Consider the following 19,833-nt stretch of genomic DNA (forward strand, 5'->3'; position numbering starts at 1 on the left):
TCTGTGCCGGCTCCGAACCTCCCGACGGCGGGGAGCCCGGGAACCGGCCGCGCCCGCTCTCTCCTCCCGCTGCCACCGCATCCACCGAGTTTCGGTTTCCATTTCTCCGCCGGGGCGGGGAGTTCTCGCCGCTGTCCCTGTCCCTGTCCCTGCCTCCCAGCTGTGGGGCGGCCGGCGAGCGGGGATGGCGGCGGGACGGCGGCGGCGGCAGCGGCGGAGCCGGGGGAACGACAGCCGGCAGCAAGGCACGGGAGGTACCGACCGGCGAGAGCGGAGGGGTCGGGGAGGGCGGCGGGGGCAGGCAGAGCCCTGCCGGGGCTGGGAGCCTCTCGGTCCAGGGGGCACCCGGCCCCGGGGCCATGGAGATGACACCGCCAAAATTGCGGTAATCTGCTGTGCTGCCCGTCAGGGAGAGGTGCTGTGTCCAGCTCTGGAGTCCTCAACACAGAAAGGACATGGACCGGCTGGAACAGGTGCAGCAGAGGGCCACGGAGATGATCAGAGGGATGGAGCACCTCTCCTGTGAAGACAGGCTGAGGGAGCTGGGATTGTTCAGCCTGGAGAAGAGAAAGCTCCGGGGAGACCTTATAGCGGCCTTTCAATACCTGAAGGGTGCCTATAGAAGAGCTGGGGAGGGACTCTTTGCCAGGAAGGGTAATGATAGGACAAGGGGAAATGGTTTTAAATTGGAAGAAAAAAGATTCAGATTAGAGCTCAGGAAGAAATTTTTTACTGTGAGGGTGGTGAGACACTGGAACAGGTTGCCCAGGGAAGTTGTGGATGTCCCATCCCTGGAAGTGTTCAAGGCCAGGCTGGATGGGGCTTTGAGCAACCTGCTCTAGTGGGAGGTGTCCCTGCCCATGGCAGGGGGGTTGGAACTAGATGATCTTTGAGGTCCCTTCCAACCCAATCCATTCTGTGATTCTGTGATTCTATGTCCCAGTGCGAGCAAGCGGGGGAGGCTGGAAGGAGGTGTGAGGAGGGTGGGCAGCGAGTCTGCCAACAGAGCAGAGGTGTTGGGTGAATCAGGGAAGGCTGTGCTGATCACCACCTTTCACGCTCGGGCACCCTGTCTCTCGGACACTCGTGCTGCAGTCGGGCCACCTGGGAGCAACTGCCTAGATCTGGTGCCTCAGGGTCAAGAAAGCACCTGCAGCCCTCCAGCTGCAGGCAAGAAGGGACTTCCTTCTGCTGTAAATAGGCAGTGTGTGAATTTTCCACCATTGCTTCTCCAGTGCCTTGTAAGACATCTGACTTCAAGGCATCCAGTGCTCGAGGCTGTGACAAATCTGGGATGGTCAGATACCTCATGAGGTGCCTTATGTGCCCTGGGCACTCTCCACAGCAGTGCCTAAGTAATAGACTGAGCTTCTGCTGACATTTCACTGATAGTCTTGGCAACTGCTGGCACAGCAGCCTAAGAGATGGAGAAATGCCTTCTCGTGATAGCCAGGAGAGTTGTCTGGCATGGAACCGAGCAGTGGGTAGGACACTGAAACCCCAAGGGGCCTGAGAAAATAAGTCAGGCACGCTTGTCTCACTTCTTCCTGAGGAGCAGAAGCTCTTGGTGAAAGCAGTAACTCACAGAGATCTTGGGGAGGGGGCCAAGATAGTTAAGATGCCTGCTGCCTTAGCGTGACTGTCGTGCCTGTCTGTGTTCGTTCTGCAGAGCACAAGCAGTCACAGAGGAACGAGAAGATGCGATGTTCAAACCACGATGCAACACATACACTCATTCTCTCTGCTCACGGGGACCTTTCTGAACACTGGGCTACAGCTTCAACCAACTGCCCTCCGATAAGGTGAGAAGCTTTCACAGGGTGGAGGTATGGATAGTAGCCGTCAGAGAAGGCAGCCTGCTTTTCCTAAAGGTAACATCCAAGAGACTAAGGCATGTTTCTGTTGTAGAGAGGGAACTGGAACACATTCCTTCCTAGTACCAAAACTTATCTTCTTTTGTTACGCATCAAGAAGTGCACCGATTTTGAGGATAACACCAAGATCTGAGCCTCTTGGTATGCGCAGCTTTGGGATTACTCAAATTTAGTAGGGATTGGTAGCACATACCGGAGTAATACAGATGACTTGCAAACCACAGGGGGCTTGGGAAAGCTGCAGGTGAAAGATCCAAGCACATCTGAACCTTGCCACCTTCTGATTAAGTGGTGAAGGTAACCACCATCTGAAAATGGCACAGCAGTTTGCTGTGGGATGTTCTGTTGACTGGGCCAGGGCTGAGCCTGATTCTCTTCTGGCTTCCCATGGTGCAAACCACAATCAAATCAGCTAGCCCAGCTGCAGTAGGTTAGCCTAAGAGCAGGGTGAGTCAACTTACAGGTGGCTTATATTTTTCCACATAATTCCTGCTAAGCATGCTGGGACTTGATGAGCAGGGGATCTTCTTCATTAACTTTGTGTCACGGCACAGCATCTATCTATTTTGATTTGTTTTGTTTTGTTTTGTTTTTCCTTATTTTTGTAGGCTGGTGAAAGAACTAGGAGACCAAAATATTGTTCAAATAGCATGTGGGGACCAGCACGCCATGGCGCTCTCCAGAGGTAGCCTCTTTCAAGCACACTTCTCCTCCAAACGGGAGTCACGTTATGGCAGTCTTGCTCTCAGAAGGGAGTGGCTGAACTCCTTCCAGTAGTTGGTGACACCATTAGAGAGCAATGAGCAGTGGGTGGGGGACACAAAGTGCGCTGGCTCAGTGCTGCCCTTTCCTCCCCGGGACCTGCAGCTCTGTCTCTCTCTAGTTCCTTCGTGCTACCCCTCCTCCAAGGCGTGTTGTGGTGAGCAGACGTGGCTGCCCCACTCTGCAGTCACCAGACCTGATCGTTCTTAAGTTGGAGCACTTCTCTGGTTGGGAACTTCTTGCAAGTATGGCTTTAGAAGTGGGAATTCCCTGCCTTTATTCTTGTTGTGCTGAGTCACACAGGCACCATGGGACTGCCTCAAAGGGGTCAGAAGCAAACAGGAAGATTTGGTTGCTGCTGATGGTCTCATCTTGTAGCTAGAGCCCTGAAAACAGCATTGATTTTCAATCCCACTCCCAAAGTGCAAAGACTCAAGGGGAACAGTGAGGTTGAGCTGTGTTCTTCTGTTCTGTGCGTGAAGGAGGTGAGCTCTTCACCTGGGGCCGGAACACCCATGGTCAGCTTGGAGTGGAGACCCAAACCACATTCATCCCCCAACCACAGCTGGTGAAAAGCATAAAGGGCATCCCACTCGCTCAAATTGCTGCTGGAGGAGCTCACAGTGCTGCCGTGTCACTCTCTGGAGCCGTGTACTCCTGGGGAAAGAACGATTTTGGACAGCTGGGACTTGGAGACACAAAAGGTAAGGAAAGACAGCAGTAGGAAGGTGTTTCCTGGTCAGTGAACTTACCGCAGACGCAGGAGGGGCTCCTCAGGACTGTCAAACCCCATTGGAGCAGTAGTGGCCAGTAAAGTCTTTTGAAAAAAGTATATCTGGATAAGTTACCTGTTTCCTGACCAGGAAAGGCATACAGGGACAAGGGATTTAGGGGTTGTATTTCTATAGAGAACTTATGGTCGTTTTATCTGGCCAACTGGATGGCATGGGCTCTTAAAATGTCTCAGAGGTCTCTTTCCTTACTCGCATGGTCTTTCCAGGCAGTCTTCCATGAAGGAAATTGATTTTATACCTCTTTGCCTTCTTTAATTCTCTGTAAACACAAGCTGAGAGAAGAATCAAAATCACTCATTGTCTTCAAACCTAGAAGGCTAGAGCAGAGTGGCTTTAGCTAGACAGCACCTCAAGTCGGTGGGACCTGAGTGAGTTCACACCCTCAAGAGCCAGATATTTTGAAGCTAAGTACCTTTTGGCAAGCATTTGTGAAAGCACTGAGTTTTGTTTCCCAACCAGGAAACAAACATTGAATGTAAATGAAAATACCGTGAAAAAGACAGAACGTTATGAGAAAGAGTATGTTGTAGTGGAGGGTAGAAAACAACTCAAAACCAAGTTGTAAATACATGAATTGCTGTAAAAGCTGAAAAGCGCTAAACCCCCCTATTTTCCAAATCTTTCTTTGTGTAAGACTCCCAGTACTCTCACTTCAGCAGTGCTATCTGCTTTTCAGACAGGAGCTGCCCATCATACATTGGAGCGTTAGAGCACTGGAAGACTGTATTTATCGCGTGTGGGGCAGATCATACTGCAGCTCTCTCCAAGGTGAGTCTGAAATGGAAGGTCTGAGCATCTGAGACCTCACCCTGGGAGAAAAGATACACTGCTAAAAGTCAGCACGCGGAAACTGGGGTGGCAACACCTGCTTCTATCCAAGCCTGAAGACTATTCCCAAGGCGTGCTAACTAAGCTATTGGGAAAACTGGCCTTTTCTCAGACTTTTTCAGGGAGATGGTGAATGGGAATCCTGGGGCAAAGAGGTCCAGCTCAACTCTCAGTGTTTTTGAAAATATTATCTTGTTTGTAAAATATTGGGGAATTCAGAAAATGTGAATGATAAGTAATTCACTAGGGTTTACTCATACAAGTAAAGCTCTTAAGCAACAAGCAATTATTCTGAGGAGCTAAGTTGCTTTTCTCAGGAGTTAAATGATTTGGATATTAGACAATGTAAGATGAGGCTTGATGAGAAGTGAACTCGACCTGTGTTTGAATCGGGGATGTTTGGAATCAAGGCCCATGTAACGTCTTGTGTCTTGCTGGCTCTCACTCTCAGTGGTGACCATTTGAATGCTGGTAATAGTGCAGTGATCCTGTCATTTGCTTCTTCATCTTCAAGGAGGGGCTGGTGTGCACCTTTGGAGCAGGAGGGGCTGGCCAGCTTGGTCACAACTCCACCCGGAATGAACTCAGGCCTCGCGTGGTGGCCGAGCTGTGTGGAGCAAGAGTTTCACAGATTGCCTGTGGCAGGTGGGAAAGTACCAATAACATGCCTTCTAAGGTCAAGGTCTTAGGGGAATCACCAAAGGACAGGAGGGAGGGGAGTCACCAAGATGTTCAAATCCCTGTATCCCAGTAGGTCAGCGCGGTCAGAATATTGCCCACGCTGAGCTCTCCCAGAGAAGCCAGAAGGGCCTTGGTTTTTTGCTCTTTTAAGAAATGAAGGGCATACTGGGGCAAAAAACTGTCAAAAGCCTGCCCTGGGAAAGTCATCAAATTCCCATCCACTTTGACAAACTGGTGGGTCCTTAAAAAGAACCAAAGAGTCATGATAATTACCCAGTTTCATTCTGCATTTCTGGTACTGGGCCAGAAAAAGTCTCCTGTCAGCTTTCCTGGGCTTTGTGCTGGGCTCAGCAGCATAGAAGTTGCCCTTTAAAAAATGGAAGTGTGAAGTTAACAAGGTGTAACACTTTATTTTTGCGTGTGGAACCAGGGTAAATCACAAACATTAGAGGACAGTGTAGGAAATTTGAGTCCACATGTTTATTGCTGGATGTTTATGCAAGGAAGGGTCCTAAGACTTTGGTTAAAGGGATTCTTTAGCTGGACTGTCCGGACTTTTAAAGAAGAGCCTCAGCTATTCGCTCTGAAAATGCATCTGTAAACTTTGTTTTTATTTGGTAATACCACTAGCCCAGTGGTATTACCTTATTATGACTTTTTCTGAACAGATGGCACACCCTGGTCTACGTCCCCTCCTTGGACAAAGTCTATGCGTTTGGTGCTGGTGAAAAAGGAGAGCTGGGAGATCGGCCTAATCAGTTGATACCACTTCCCATCGATTCACCAGTGAATACTGGAAAATCCCCTCAGGGTAATGACCATCGCACGATGTACAATGACATTGTCCAGTCTCTGTTTGTTTCTTCTAGTGAGTTGTTTGCTTTTGTGATTTCATGTTTGCACTGAGAGGCTAACGTTATATCTCATGCTTGCTTGGTCATCCCAACAGATTCTACAATGGATAATTCCATTTGCTGCTTGATTTATCATCATGGGTAATGGCCACATAGGATCAACTTTTAGGCAGACAGCTAGTAACTGAGGGTTCTTCTTACTGTTCCACATCTGCGCACTGAACTCTCAGAACATAATAACTGTCTCTTCAAATGTTCCCTTGAAAATCTTTTTACTCTTTCACAGGAAACAACACATCACAGAAGGTGACTGAAATTATTGCAGGAGAAAGACAAAGTATTGTCCTTTGCAAGAACGAGGTATGTGCATATTTGATCATGGGTTCTAATTTTGCCATTTTTCACATTACTGCTGGAAACATTTGGATTTCCCATCCTCCTTTAGCCCTCCAAGTTTATACATGTCTCTTGCAGTTATTTCCATGCTAACCCAGAAACTAACTTGCATTACAATTACATATCTGTTCTGTGGTTAATGCAGCTGAATCATGCTGGATGACCACTGATTTGTTCATAGTTAGGCTGAAATCTTGTAATGATTGGCTTGAAAAAAGAGAATCCTATTTGCTAGACCTGTAATTTTGTCAAAATTTTCATATATTTTCATGCATTTCACACAGAATTCCTATTTGAATGGTATTGCTACTCTGAAGGATGAAGATGTGGATGCATGGATTTCCAATTCCAGTTTGCAACGCCGCTGGAAGAGTATAAAAAAGTAAGACAGAAACCTGCTGGGTTCCCCCACTTCCCTCCTCTCCCCCTCCACCAGTATATGACTTTCTCTAAAAATCATTATTCTTTGGAGACTATTGTAGGAACTGATGTTTAAGAATTTAGCTGAGACAGAATCTTTTACTGGCACTTCTTACTTAGTTTTTGCACAGGAAAAAGATTTGTTGGTAAGCAACAGCCCTTCGATAATCCTTTTGCGGGAAGAGAGCAGACCTGCTGCCGGGCTTCGGGAGCCTGTCCTCTTCTTGCACTGAGGGGCTGTTAAGCTGATGAAGAGCTGATGAGTTAAATCAGTGAAAGACTCGGTCTGCAGACCGAGGCCTTGTGCAAAAATCATAATTCAGAGTACCCAAACTGGAATGTTTTGTGTGTGTCAGCCTTTAAAAATTAGCGGTCCCTTCTTTAGTTACCCATTTTCAAAAGCAGTAAGTGTATACTGCTGCAGGGAGCCTTATGCTTATGGCTGAGAATTATGATGATGTAGCCTTTTTTCCAGATCTTACGTGGGAAGTTATTTTCTTTGGGCAAGTCTGACTCCAGCTGCAGATTATGAGCATTTAAAAATCTTGGCTAATGTGGATCTAAACGTTTCCCTGATGACTTTTAGTACAGTTTGGATCATATGGAAAATGGTTGTTGAGAAGGTGAAGGAGAGAGGGTTCTTTCCAGATCTCAATAGGAAGGGCCTGACAGCAAATCGCGTGATAAAATAGCTGCTTTGGTAAGAATGGAACCAGGAATACAGGTAGTGAGAAAGTCTGATGTCCCTTCAGATGCTGGGAACATTTTTGTTCTTTCAGAATTAAAAACCTGAAGTTGCTCCTCATGTTGAAGGAGGATTGACTTTGGTTTGTTGTTTACTATCAGGAATATTGGACTGATCTTTTCATCTGAGGCTTGCATCAACGGAAGCTTCCTGGAGAAAAGGTAGAATGTGCTGATTTAGACGTAACAGAATATATTGACTGCATGTAAACTGACCAGAAAGTGATCTTTGAGACCAGAAAGTGTTACTTTAGGCCATGTATGTAGAGAAGATTAGTCGTATCTGAATTTGCAAGAAGCAAGTCTATATTTCTCAAAGTCCAAGCTAAAATAAAGTTCTTTATTCCCCCAGTCCTATTGAAATGTGCTACAGGTGCTCCCATTCTAGCAGATTATCCCACAGTGACATTTGACAGATGATGATAATCTCTTTAGGCAATATTACAGCTCCCAAAAGGTCAAAGGATCCATAATAGCTCCTCCCAGCACTTAAGTTATAAGTCATTTTAGGGTGAAATACAGGAAACCTACCCTTAACAGTGCACAGCTACACAAGATTGGAAGGACAGAATATCTATCAGGTCACACCACAGTGAGAATATCTTCTTATAACAGATGAAATTATACCCACTAGGGTCACAATTGAATTTTCCAAGTATTTTCTGATGTTAGGATGCTTCATTATTCAGTCAGTAACAAAAAAACAGCTTCTCACATCATTTGGTGTTCTTTTTTCTTTTACCTTTGTGATAGAGATAAACATTTCAAAACTTCCAAAGAATTTTCCGGTATAGACTTGTCAGAAGTGCAACGTTTTTATAAGAAGATCTGCACGAAGCCAAAAGTCTTTGAGGAGGTAAGGATTCGAAGGAAGGATTTTCACTACGCAGATACTGAGGAGCTCTGGGTTTGTGCATGAAACGAGAATTGCATGCCAACCTAATTCATAGATGATTTTGGCAAAAACATAATTGCATTTTTAACCCTTGTCTCTTTTTGTTTTTGTTTTCCCTCTGAAGGTGCAAAACGTGATCAAGATGTTATTACTACCATCATTGTCTTCCTCTCCCATCTCACCTGAAAATTTCAGAGTCTACCTGATCCTGCCTTTCCTTCTGCAGGGAGAGGATGACAACTCTTTCCATTGTCTCAGGCTGCTAGCAGAAGCCATCATGAAGCTCCGGACAAAGGACCTGAAAACTCTTGGTAGGGTTTCATGGTGACACAACTGACTCATTTAATTGGCTGTGAAGCAAGAGGTAGTATTGCTGATGTAATTTGTTACGGAGTTCAGCCTGAAAGAAAAGCTTTCGGCAGAAGTAGAAACATGGGGACTATGCAGAAAGACACACCAAAAAAAATAAATTCTGAGTCTGAGGTTTACTAGTTTTTGTGGTGCAAAATTAAGCATTTTTTTGTTTACTTTATTTGATAAAAAGAGAAAATCTGCAGTTACCTGTGACGGATACTTCACTGTTTCCTTTACAGAATGCCTGTGGTCAAATCTAGAAACATCCTTTTTCGAGAAGCTGGTCGTTCTATATCAGAAGGTTTCCCAGAAAAACCTGTCTGAATTCATCACCGAAGTCACACACCAACAAAGAAACATTTCTGCCCTGCAGCCCCGTGAAACTGTGACTCTCCAAATACTGCAGACTCTTTACCAGGTGAGAAAGTGTTTGGATTGTGACTAGACAGGACGTATCAGTTCGAGTAAGAGTCTTTTAATCCTTTTTACTTGTTGAATTCTCTGGTTTTCCTGAACATGGGGTGTTGTCATTTGACATTGCTTCAGGAATCTCATTGGCTCTACACCAGCACAGCTTTAAAGGAATCCTGTTGTGCCTGGCTGACTCTATATCTATAGAAAATGGAAAGCTGAAGGATGTTCTAGCCCCTGGCAGGGCGAGGGATGCGCCCAGGGGCGCGAGGAATGCAGGCATTGATGCGTGCAGAGCTATGGATGTGGTGTCCCTTACGTAGCACTGCCAGTCCCCTTTCTGCTGGCGAGATCCCTCACCCCAGGAGCAGCTCACTGTGTTTAGAAGATGATCCCTCTGCTTGGCGCGTGGTGGCTGCCGCAGTAACCCTGCGTGACTGTGGTTAGAAGATGACCCCTCTGCTTGGCACGTGGTGGCTGCCGCAGTAACCCTGCGTGACGCTTCAAGAGCCTGTTACCAGATAAATTTTCTGGGACAACAGAGTTAGAGCTGCAGACGCACAAGGGGAAGAAAGGGGGCAATAACTGTATTCTTCTTGACAACCATCCTTTCTTCCGCTGAGACATTCAAGGTTTAGGAAAGTCAAGAGCTCAAGTGTGCACCTCGTATGAATCGGAGAAAGCTGTTAAATTATGTTCAGAATTGAATATCCTTTTGGCTGAGAATGCAGATTTGGGCCTCAAAGTTTAGACTCTTGAATCTGTATTTATCCAGATAAATAAACTCAAAAGTGCAGCAGGCCTACTCCTCCGTAAGTGGTTACGGCGTTTGGAGCTTTACGTGTTCACCATCTCCCCAAAAATCATATCTTTGCCAGGCGACAAGTACGAACATGAATGGGGAACTTCAGATTCTCCTGCAACGTGAAAGACACTCAAAGTGAAACATACCTTTCCCGACAGAGTCCTGTCAAGGGGTCTTCACTGTAAAGGAAAATTGCTTTCCTGCTCGTTCATACCTGGCTTTCTGAGACTCCCCACTGCTGGGTGCTGTGCTAGTTGGAGCGTTTCTATCCCTCTGCTTCTGCACAGGGCCTCCAAGCTCTTTCTGCAGAGTAACTTTCTGCAGAAATAAGTAGCTTTCTGCTACTCCTCTGCCCTGTCCCCCCACGCAGAGGCGTAGCTCACTGGCTCTGATGACACCCCTTTTCATACTGCCTGTATCAACACAGGTGAACTCCAGGACTGGTTTCAGAGTACAAGAAAGCAAGTTCTATGTGGCTGAAGTGAAAGGGATTATCTTATGCTGTTGGGTCGCTGCTCCAGGACTCGTAAGTATAAAGCGTTATCAGCCGTGCAAAACGCTTTTTTCCCTGTTTTATTTAAATCAGTCGATATATATGGTAATCAACTCTAGACTCTTGCCCAGTACATCTCAAAGACTGCATTTTCCCTAGTCCTCCAGCTGTTGTAAATTATGCAAGCCATTTACCATCCCAGCTGTATTTTAGCAGCTACAATAGTGACTTTCCTGAGATGACCGCTGGTTCTCGGGCTCAGAGCTGTCCTCAGCATCTTAGGCAGCTCTGTTTGCTTTGAACCCCTGACCAGCGTGAAACAGCCATGAGGGATGGTTGCTGTGCTTCTCGTTACTCTGGATTTTGTTATGTTTAATTAACAGAAATACTGTCAGGTCTCTTTAAAGTTTTATGTAGAAATCCTATTAAGCATTTCAGTTTACTTACATCTAAAGCCAAAGCTGTGGTAATAAAAAATAACCCAGGAAACGGTCCATTTCTGGATGACATGAGGGAATGAAATTTAGCTACCAAATGCAATTGGTGTCACAGCAAACAGCATGAAATGGGAACGTGGATAGTAAGGGCTTCCTTAGGCAAAAAATGCATTTTTCTGGCAACTTGGCTGGAACTGTCAGGGAAACTGCCTAATTCTTTCATAACCTTTCACTTGCTAATGTACCAATTTTGTACCAATTAACTAGAGCGGAGGTTTGAGAAACAGTATAGAATCAAAAGGCAAATAAGACATTACCTGAAGCTGCCGCCTTATCATACCGGAGGTGTAACACTTTGAATTAGATTATTTTGGATACCAGTTTCTACTTTTGGTGTTGCAGATAATAAACCCAACGGTTTTTAACAACAGTGTACCATACTCAGGGTATCCAGGGCATTTTTACCATGTGTTTTGATTTTAGCTGAATTATGGAGGATGCTAATTAGAATCACTCTCTCCTTATTCTGTTCCTGGGGGACTGTAACACCAGCGTCTGCCTGCGCAGACAGTTCAGACGCCTGTCAGGGTTTCTCACTCACAGAGGTGTTTAGAAGCTGCTTTTAAAACGTGTGCCTCTGCTGGTGTAGTGTTCATGTACAGCACGAGGGCATGTTTCAGAGACACAGGAGTCTGCCAGCGTACAGGCTGGCAGCTCTGTCTGCACGTGTATCCCCAAACTCTGATTTTGCAAGAGAAAATAACCGCGTCTTTCTTTCTTGTCACTTCAGTCGGCCATACACAAGCTGACCAAATATCCGTGCATCTTTGACATGGAAGCCAAGACCATGATTTTTTCTATGGAACGCCAAGTCCTGTCCAGCCCCTTCAATGATGTAAGTGTAGCTTTTTTTTTTTTTTTTTTAAAACAATTTAGAGGAGAAAAATACACTGTTAACACACTGCTACTTCACTCTTCAGGCACTCTTCGCACTGATGTTCCATGAACAGTCAGTTTTAACAGTTGATAGACACCGCCTTCTGCAAGACATATGGACCTATTTAAATTCCGCACAAACCTCGCATTTCAGAAAGATCTTAATGGTAAGATACCAAATTGTATTATTTGTTAGCCCTGAATACATTGCTGCAGCGTTCTTTGGTTTTCAGTGTTAATGAAGTATTGGTAGGAGGCTTTTGGTATCCCCTGAGTATACGACAAAACAACTACTCATCAAATTATTACAAAACATGTTCTACAGGGGATGTAGAGTAAATCTGGAGGGCAGCATCTTGCATTCTTATTCCAGGCAGCCATCAAGCTTTGTTGGCATAAGTTAAATGCAAGTGGCAGTGCTATTTACTGTGAGGTTGCTTTGGCGTAATGTAATAGGATTGCTCAGTAAACTGGTAATTGGCAAAGTCTATGACCATTATTGCTAGACTGACTTTAGAGACTCTGGGCTAGTTTGCTGTATTTGAAAAACCCAGTGGCTGGGGAGCCAGCATTACAGGCCAGCAAGTGACGTAGCCACAGAAGCCACTTCTGTCATGGAGATGCTGCCTGAATGGAAAGGAAGGATAGTGCCAGCAAGAGAGATGAAAAGCTGATTATAATGCACTGTCTCTGCGTGGGGATGTAATTCTGGACATACAGACATAAGTATCATCCAAGTAAATGTCTTCATTTAACTCATTTGGTTATTAAATATCAGCCTAATTTATTTTGTGTTCTTCTGACAGTTAGACATCAGAACAAACAAACAAACAAACCCAAAGCTTGCAATTCAGAGAGACTCATATTGCTGCATGTTATCATTGCTTATTATTTGAGATCATTTATTTCAGTCAGGGTACAGTTCTTCCTCATAAAAACAATCACCACCTAGAAGATTTTTCTTAGTGCCACTACAAACACACACCACTCTTGAAGGGATACACTAGAATGAATTACTTTATTATCTGCCTTAGCAGTAATTAAGTAATAGGCTGCTGCAGAGAACTTTACACGGTTCCAGGTACCACTAGAAAAAATGATGAGAGTCAGTAGTGCCAGAAGGGAACTCCCCAAATCAACGGCGTACCTGATGAGATTAAATAAACGGTGTTGCTTTAGAGAAGCCCAGGAGCTGGCAAACGCATCGCACTAGTTGTGCCTAAAAAGCTTAATCCCCATCCAGGTCCACAGATGGAAGAACACATATACAGGTATTGTAACAGGAAGGAGGAGACTGTAGAAACATAAGCTGTTTGTGCTGGTGCAGCCCTGGGGGAAGGTTTCATCTACGCTGGCTGAGTAAAACAAGCCCGCGAGGGACAGGAGGGGAACCAGTACGGTCAGTGTGGGCAGGGAGGGGAGCAGGCCTCCTCCGGCCATGGCTCCCAGTTTACTGCTGTGGCTAGTAGGTCCCTCAGGGCTGCTCTGAACCCTCGGCGGGGGGCTTCTTCTGGGTCGTCCTGGCCGCCTCTGGGATCATGTTCGGGATGCCGTCGATGACGGGGTAGGCAATGCCCAGCTCCTCGTTAACGAGCTCGTTGGTAGCTTCGTCATACCTGGCCAGGCAAGGAATTAAAACCAAAAACAAAAGGAGCGAATAAACGGGGTTTGCCCTTTGGCAGCCCCTCAGGAAGGGAGGGGGGAGGAGAGGCATCAGCAGGCCCCAGAGGGCCCGGCCCCCTCACCTCAGCGGCCGCTTAGACAGCGGGCACACCAGGAAACGCAGAAGCGACGGATCCAACCGCTCCGAGCCTGGGACCTTACCCGGTTCCTGGCCCTGCCCGCTGCTCGCTGCCCGCCGTAACACCGCCGTGGCAAAGCGCAACATGGCGGCTCCCGCCGCCGCGCAGCCCGGGGGGGGTTGGCGGGAGGACCGGAAGCGGCGCTTAGCGCCACTTCCGGTCCTCTCGCCAACCCCCCCCGGGCTGAGCGGCGGCCAGAGCCTAATGGTTCCGCTTCCCTTCCGTTCCGCCCCCCCTCCCCGGTGTCGGTGCCCCCGTCGCTATGGATGTCTCGGGGCTGGGCAGGTGCGCTTCGTGGGCGAGGAAGGAGTGGACGAAGGCGGGCTGTCTCAGGAGCTCTTCAGCGTCGCCGCCAGGAGCCTCTGCCAGCCCCACAGCGGGGCCTTCCGCATCCTCGACTCCGGCGTGGCCTGGTTCCCCACTCAGGTAAGGAAGGGGCTGAGCTGAGGAGGCCGAGAGCCTGCTCTAGGGAAAGACTTTTTTTTTTTTTTTTTAAATATGTTTGTTCTTAATCAGGTGTCAAGCGGCGATGACATCTTCTTCCGAATCGGGACGCTATGCGGAATGGCCCTGTATAATGGGCGCATGGCGCCCTTCCCCTTCCCCAAGGCTCTCTACAAGAAGCTGCTGGGCCTGGAGCCAACCCTGGAGGACTTCAAGGAGCTGCTTCCGGACGAAGGCTGGTACGAGCCAGGCCAGGCTGGGAAGCTACGGCTGAGGCGGGCCTCCTCACTTGACGATGGGCATGGAGAAAGAATGGTTAGAGTTGGAAGGGACCTTAAACATCATCGAGTTCCAACCCCCTGCCATGGGCAGGGACACGTTCCACCAGATCAGGTTGCTCAAAGCCCCATCCAACCTTGCCTTGAACCCTTCCAGGGATGGGGCAGTCACAACAGAGGACTTCTCTGTGAAGCAAAGTTAGCAAAGTTTTGCATCTAATCTCAGCAGTGGAGACACAAGAGATTCAACTCTCACAGTCAGTACAGCCTTTAGACCACTGTTGACCACTCCATAAGACTATTTTAAAAGGGAATTTTTATACCCTTATGATGGGATTTCCTCAGTTCTTAGAAGCTGTATACCCACAACAAAAACACTCCCTGTAGGTTGGTGGGAAATAAAGGTTTGACCCCAAGGCTGTAGTCAGGGTACCTGTGGCAGCTAGGTTTGCCATTGCAGAGCTGCTAAAAGCCCCAGACTTCCAAGGTGGGCCTTGTCCAGGGCACAGATGTTGCTCTCAAACAGAGGCTGGTATTGCCAAAATAATAAGCTGAGCCCTGTGGCTTAGAAGGGGGCAGGTTTTTGCTCCACATGAACTTAAGTCCATGCTGTGAATATATAGTTCAAAACCACTTTGAACTTTGAACCATTAAGCACACCATAACTAATGTTGGGGTTTTTTTCTGATATACCAGTCATCAATGATGTTACGTACAAGCACAGTATTAGCATATGCTGTGGTTGTGTCAAATCTAAGAACTTGTATGTGGGGTTTCCACGCACCAGAAAAGAATATTTTGGGCAGATATGTCAGCAAGAGGTGCTGATGCCACCAGCATAATGCTTCTAGGCCCCTGAAGCCCAGCAAGTGTTATAAACAGCCGAGAAGATGCGAACCCCTTCTCGTGAGCCAAGGGCTGTTGAAGTGGACTGAAATGTCCAGTTGCCTGCAATATTTTGAGAGATGCACTCCAAAGCAGTTCTACCAGATCATCCCCCTGGTCCACACTTAATGCCTTGCTAAATGATACTTGGAAGAACAAGGCTGTGGTCCAAGCATGGAACTTTATGTAAAGTTACTCCCATGGGGTGTGGGGGTGGACTTGTCTGGAATCCTTCGTGGTGAAGGCATTTGCCCTCAGCTCATGGCAGCAGCGGGACATAAGTGTACAGATCAGTTTAGGGCCATGTGGGAAGGTTCTGTGTGAGTATAGGTGTTCTGTACGTATATGCATTTAAATACTGTTTGTCCAAGGATAACTTCCAGCAGAATTTGAAAGTGCATTGAATGTCTCTTTTTTCCCCTTTGTTTTTCAAAAGGAACCTTCAGAGAATTTTGGATGAAGAATCTGATCAATACCTTGAGAGCCTGGACATGAACTTCACGGTAAGACATTATTGTGCCATTCAGACCGGCTGTGCATGTGCTCGGGCAAGACAGTGTCCCACTGCAAATGACACAACTTGCCTGTAAGCTCAAGCTGGTAAGAGTGCTATGTCAGGCCCTACAGAAACAAAGAATGATAGACATAGCACATGTATGGCTGTTGTGTATAGGTACAGCATCCAGTGTTCTCATTTATTTGTGTAGAAAATGGAAGAAGACGGTTCCATTGTTGAACTTAAACAAAATGGTGCCAACATTCCTGTCACTAAGGATAACAGGTCAGTTTTACTTTTCTTTTTCTTATCCTGTTGTCTTGTTCCGAGCGTATGAAATATCATATCTATCCCCATCACCATATGCTCTTAGAAAACATTGAACATCAGCATTGTGCTGTTGGCCCAGTAAGTTGTATGCTTCTGGTTCTCGCTCTATGTCCTGTGTATGTGTCAGACACTGGCACTTTGTGCAAGCAGTGGATAAGAAGGGGATCCTTGGACGTCCTGGCATCTGCATATACAGACATGCCTGGCCTTATCAGGGAAATTCCTAAAAAATGTATAAAATGTCCCTGAACAACATTTTCAGGGAAATGCAGGCAACTTGTTCAGGGAATCCAGCCATAGGTCCACCTCTGGAAGGTTGTTTTATGAGCAAAAAGTTTCCTGCTTAGTTATGTGTATGGAATGTACTTTGTATGGAACAGAAGAGGAGCAATCTATCAATAAGGTATTGAGTCAATATTAACCTCAGCACAGGGGACGGAGAGAAATTCTGTGACCTGAGTTATGCAGATGATCTGAGGACCTATAGGGCTGTTTAGGAAGCTTAAAGTATAGAATTTACGTTGAATTGATTGTGCAGGTACAATGTTGCTAAACGAATCCCCATCACAAACAGAAGAGTGAAACTACTAATTAGCATATGTGCAAATATTTATTTTGACTTCAGGGTAATTCTTGGGCATTCAGTGGGAGTTATGCTGAATTTACACCATTTAGGTCTGCTAGGTTCCATCTTAACAGTGAAGTGTCTGATAGGATTTCATTGGAGAGCTCACGTGAAGCACAAGGAGGATGATCAAAATGAATCCATGTTGGCCAGCATTCTCTTTTATTTGGGATGATCCTCCCAGCTTATTCAGGGAATAAATAATTGCCAGTGATGACTGCTCTCAGTAAAGACTGAGTCTTTACAGGACAGCAGGTCATATGGAATAAAGGAATAAGGAATAAAGTTCTCTATAATTCTCCTTCTTAAGAAAGCACCTATTGCATTGCTTGTTTGATTAAAATATCTTTGCAGGAAGGAATTTGTTGACTTGTATGTGAATTATGTGCTCAATGAATCGATACAGAAGCCATTTGGGGACTTTAAGAAAGGATTTCTAAGAGGCTGCCCAGCTGGAAGTTGGAAGATATTTCTCCCTGTACAGCTTCAGATTATTCTCCAGGGACACACAAAATATGACTGGAAGTTGCTGCAAAAGGTATTGGATACAAGCACATAAGTCTGCTGAGCCTAAACTCTTTCTGGCATGTTCCTTTTTTGAGTGCATAAGTCATGAACAGAAAAACAGAAGCTCAAGGGACTTTCTCTTTGCTTGATTTGTGTCATTGTTTTGAGTCTCTTTCTAATCTACATCAGATGCAAGAATAAAGGGGGGCTAAAAATCAAGGATCGTCATATGAATCTTTGAAAAACAAATGAACAAGCAGATTCCAGAGGTTAAGAGGATTTTAGTATCTATGAACAGGATTATCAAATTTATCGGATAAACTGTTGTTGCTTTAAATAAAAACTGAAATAGTGAGGATTAACTGGCCAGTTTTATTTTTATCCCTTTGACAGAATGTGATATACATACAGTACGGAATGTTAGATCAAACCATCAAGAATTTTTGGACTGTGTTTCATAAACTCCCAGAAGAAAAAAAGAAAAAGTTTCTTGGTAATGTATTAGGCATTTTAAACTTTTCACAGCCCTTTTCTCCCCCACCCCCTGCCCCCAACACACATTTTAGATGCTTGGATATGAAAAATACTATAGTTCCAAACTGCTTTTCAACATGTTCCCCCCCCGGCCCCCATCTTCTAGTGAAAGCCACAAAGAGAAGTGACACAAAGAATTGCACAGACACCGTTCTGACCCTTCTCACATCCCTTGAGGCTTGTCTGAGTGCATCTGACTGCCTTGCACCTTGCCATTGCTTTATCCTTTACTTCTGTGGTTTTCCGTTGTTGGCCAGAGGCCTCAGCGTGTGTGAGCAGACCACGCTGATGTAAGCAGTTCAGCTTTCTCAAAGGGTGGCACAAGCCAGCTCATCCTTTTTAAATGTAGAAGGTCAAACCTAGCCTGGCCTTTCTCATCCCCAAAGTCTATATATGTAAAAGTAAAAGAGCACTTATTATGAATCAGCAAGAGACTTTGTTATATTCAGGTACAAATTCAACAAAGCATAATAATTAGCTTATGGAAATAGCCCTATTTTTACACTAATTTTCCCTCATGATTTTCATCCTCTGATAACATTATCCTGTTTATTTTTTGTTTTAATTTGCTAACTTGTTTTTGCTTTTCCCCTTCCTTCAGCTTTTTTGACAGGATCTGATCGAATCCCTGGCTATGCGCAGGAAAACTTTACATTTGCTATCAAAGATCCTGGAAAGGAAAATCCGGATGAGTTCTATCCTTATGCCAATACCTGCTCCCGCATTTTGTTCCTCCCCAGATACAGCAGTAAAAAAATACTCAAGAAAAAGCTGCTCTATGCCATAGAGCATAATGAAACTTTTCCGTTGCGCTAGCCCTTGGTCAGGAGCACTTTAAAGCAAAAATAAGACAACAAATCTTTGTTTCATTTGTCATATTTTTGTCTTAATAACTCTGGTTTACTGTTTTCTACCCTCCCTTATGTTTACTGCACTTTATAAACACTTGAGTGTGTGGATTCATTCAGATTTTTATATTGATTATAAAAATGAGCTTAGATCAGATACCTGATTGTTAGATTGTAAAGTTAGGAAAGAAGAATCCTATTTAACAAGCTTCCAAGAAGTAAGCTGATAACCAAATTTATTTACGTGTAGGTCCATCCTGTCTGCGTTGTGCTGGTCTGGTTTAGGTGGTGAGCTTTCAGGGGTTCTGTGATTCGAGATATCTGAGAGATGTTCTTCGGATGAGGATTTGATCATTCCTAGGCTTTCTTAAAAGTTATAGCTGTAAAGCATTAATGGGCTTTTTATTATTTAATGTGATGACACAGTGGTGTTTGTCATGTTTCTTTATGCCTTCCAAGGAGATGTTTGGGAATTAAATCAAACAACATTTGAGGCTTGCAGAACAGCTCTGTATACAGAACCCTGTGGACACGAGGCTTGCAGGGCTGCTGGAAGCTCATTGTCAAAAGAGTGAATAGCCCTGGTGGGATATTGACAATGTCAGCTGGGATGTGTGTTTTTCTTTATATTTTGCTTTCTGTAAATATATATATATATAGAGAGAGAGAGAACAATCATGATTTTTCAGCAATCCTCTTGTCTTTCCTTTGGTGTGTTAAATGTGTTAGTGGACATACATATGTAAAGAAGACTTCTACTGTGTTGAATTAAGTGATGGTTGATTAAATTTGCACACCTGTAGTTGTGTTCTTCCTTCATTATGCAGCTGCCTGTGTCTGACGGTGTGTCTGTTTTCCGTCCTCGTTGATACGGGGAAGCCATTCCCAAGAGGCTTACACAAAGTTAAGTGTATTTTACATAGATGCGTTGCACAGGCTGAGCAAGTCAGGGTCTCTCACATTTGGTGCTTTAGATGAATGTTAAAATTGAGACTGAGAAGGACACAGCAATTTTTACCTCCTGTTCTGCCTGGACTTTGTGTTGGGTACCACATGCACACCTTCTTGGACTGGGGAGGCCACTAAATGATATAAACCTTTTTTTAGAGGTGACTGTTGGGCTAGTACTTTTTTTTTTCTTTAGGAAAGTACATGTTTCCTATGAAAGACATAGTTATTATTTATGGATTCCCAGCTCATTAAAGAGGACGTTGTTGCATAAGGAAAGGAAAGCTTTTGTGTAAGTTACAGTATAGTTATTAGTAAAGGGAAACGTCAGGCACGCACCTCGAGGGCCAGGGCAGTGCAGGAAAGGAGGCTGCAGGTGTATTTTTGTGGAAAGAGGGAAGTGGCAGAAGCCCAGGCTGTTGTCCCCGTGGGGCTGGAGGGTCCCCGTCCCA

The 19,833-nt window shown here is 45.4% G+C and overlaps 2 protein-coding genes across 3 annotated transcripts; one reads left to right on the forward strand and one right to left on the reverse strand.

Moving 5' to 3' along the window:
* The first annotated feature begins 206 nt into the window (after positions 1–206).
* LOC106889312 (probable E3 ubiquitin-protein ligase HERC4) lies at positions 207–19,225 on the forward strand. Its single transcript, XM_014944218.1, has 23 exons — positions 207–254; positions 1,670–1,802; positions 2,483–2,559; positions 3,119–3,340; positions 4,107–4,198; positions 4,773–4,903; positions 5,608–5,750; positions 6,080–6,153; positions 6,474–6,571; positions 7,456–7,515; positions 8,107–8,209; positions 8,373–8,559; positions 8,842–9,020; positions 10,246–10,344; positions 11,539–11,643; positions 11,729–11,851; positions 13,772–13,912; positions 14,003–14,169; positions 15,530–15,596; positions 15,801–15,874; positions 16,899–17,082; positions 17,445–17,544; positions 18,187–19,225. The coding sequence occupies exons 2-23, from the start codon at positions 1,699–1,701 to the stop codon at positions 18,399–18,401; spliced, it is 2,745 nt and encodes a 914-aa protein (XP_014799704.1). The 5' UTR covers positions 207–254; positions 1,670–1,698; the 3' UTR covers positions 18,402–19,225.
* On the reverse strand, positions 12,560–13,594 carry LOC106889320 (phosphatidylinositol N-acetylglucosaminyltransferase subunit Y). Of its 2 annotated transcripts, none has more exons than XM_014944229.1 (2): positions 13,430–13,594; positions 12,560–13,300 (listed from the first exon to the last, which is right to left on the reverse strand). In XM_014944229.1, exons 1-2 carry the CDS (start codon positions 13,570–13,572, stop codon positions 13,159–13,161), a joined length of 285 nt encoding a protein of 94 aa, XP_014799715.1. In that variant the 5' UTR covers positions 13,573–13,594; the 3' UTR covers positions 12,560–13,158. The 2 variants fall into 2 exon arrangements, with proteins under 2 accessions (XP_014799715.1, XP_014799725.1); XM_014944239.1 differs by having other exon boundaries at positions 13,509–13,592.
* Positions 19,226–19,833: the final 608 nt, after the last annotated feature.

This window comes from Calidris pugnax, unplaced genomic scaffold, assembly GCF_001431845.1.
Source record: "Calidris pugnax isolate Ruff unplaced genomic scaffold, ASM143184v1 scaffold15, whole genome shotgun sequence".
NCBI classification, from domain to species: domain Eukaryota; kingdom Metazoa; phylum Chordata; class Aves; order Charadriiformes; family Scolopacidae; genus Calidris; species Calidris pugnax.

What these genes read in the sequence shown, in the direction of transcription:
- LOC106889312 (XM_014944218.1), top strand. Translation starts at nt 1,699, where the DNA reads ATGCGATGTTCAAACCACGATGCAACACATACACTCATTCTCTCTGCT. An exon ending in TACTGCAGACTCTTTACCAG is followed by an intron (nt 9,021 to 10,245) that starts GTGAGAAAGTGT and finishes GTATCAACACAG; the next exon opens with GTGAACTCCAGGACTGGTTT. An exon ending in GCCTGGACATGAACTTCACG is followed by an intron (nt 15,597 to 15,800) that starts GTAAGACATTAT and finishes TTATTTGTGTAG; the next exon opens with AAAATGGAAGAAGACGGTTC.
- LOC106889320 (XM_014944229.1), bottom strand. Translation starts at nt 13,572, where the DNA reads ATGTTGCGCTTTGCCACGGCGGTGTTACGGCGGGCAGCGAGCAGCGGG. An exon ending in CTGTCTAAGCGGCCGCTGAG is followed by an intron (nt 13,301 to 13,429) that starts GTGAGGGGGCCG and finishes TTGCCTGGCCAG; the next exon opens with GTATGACGAAGCTACCAACG.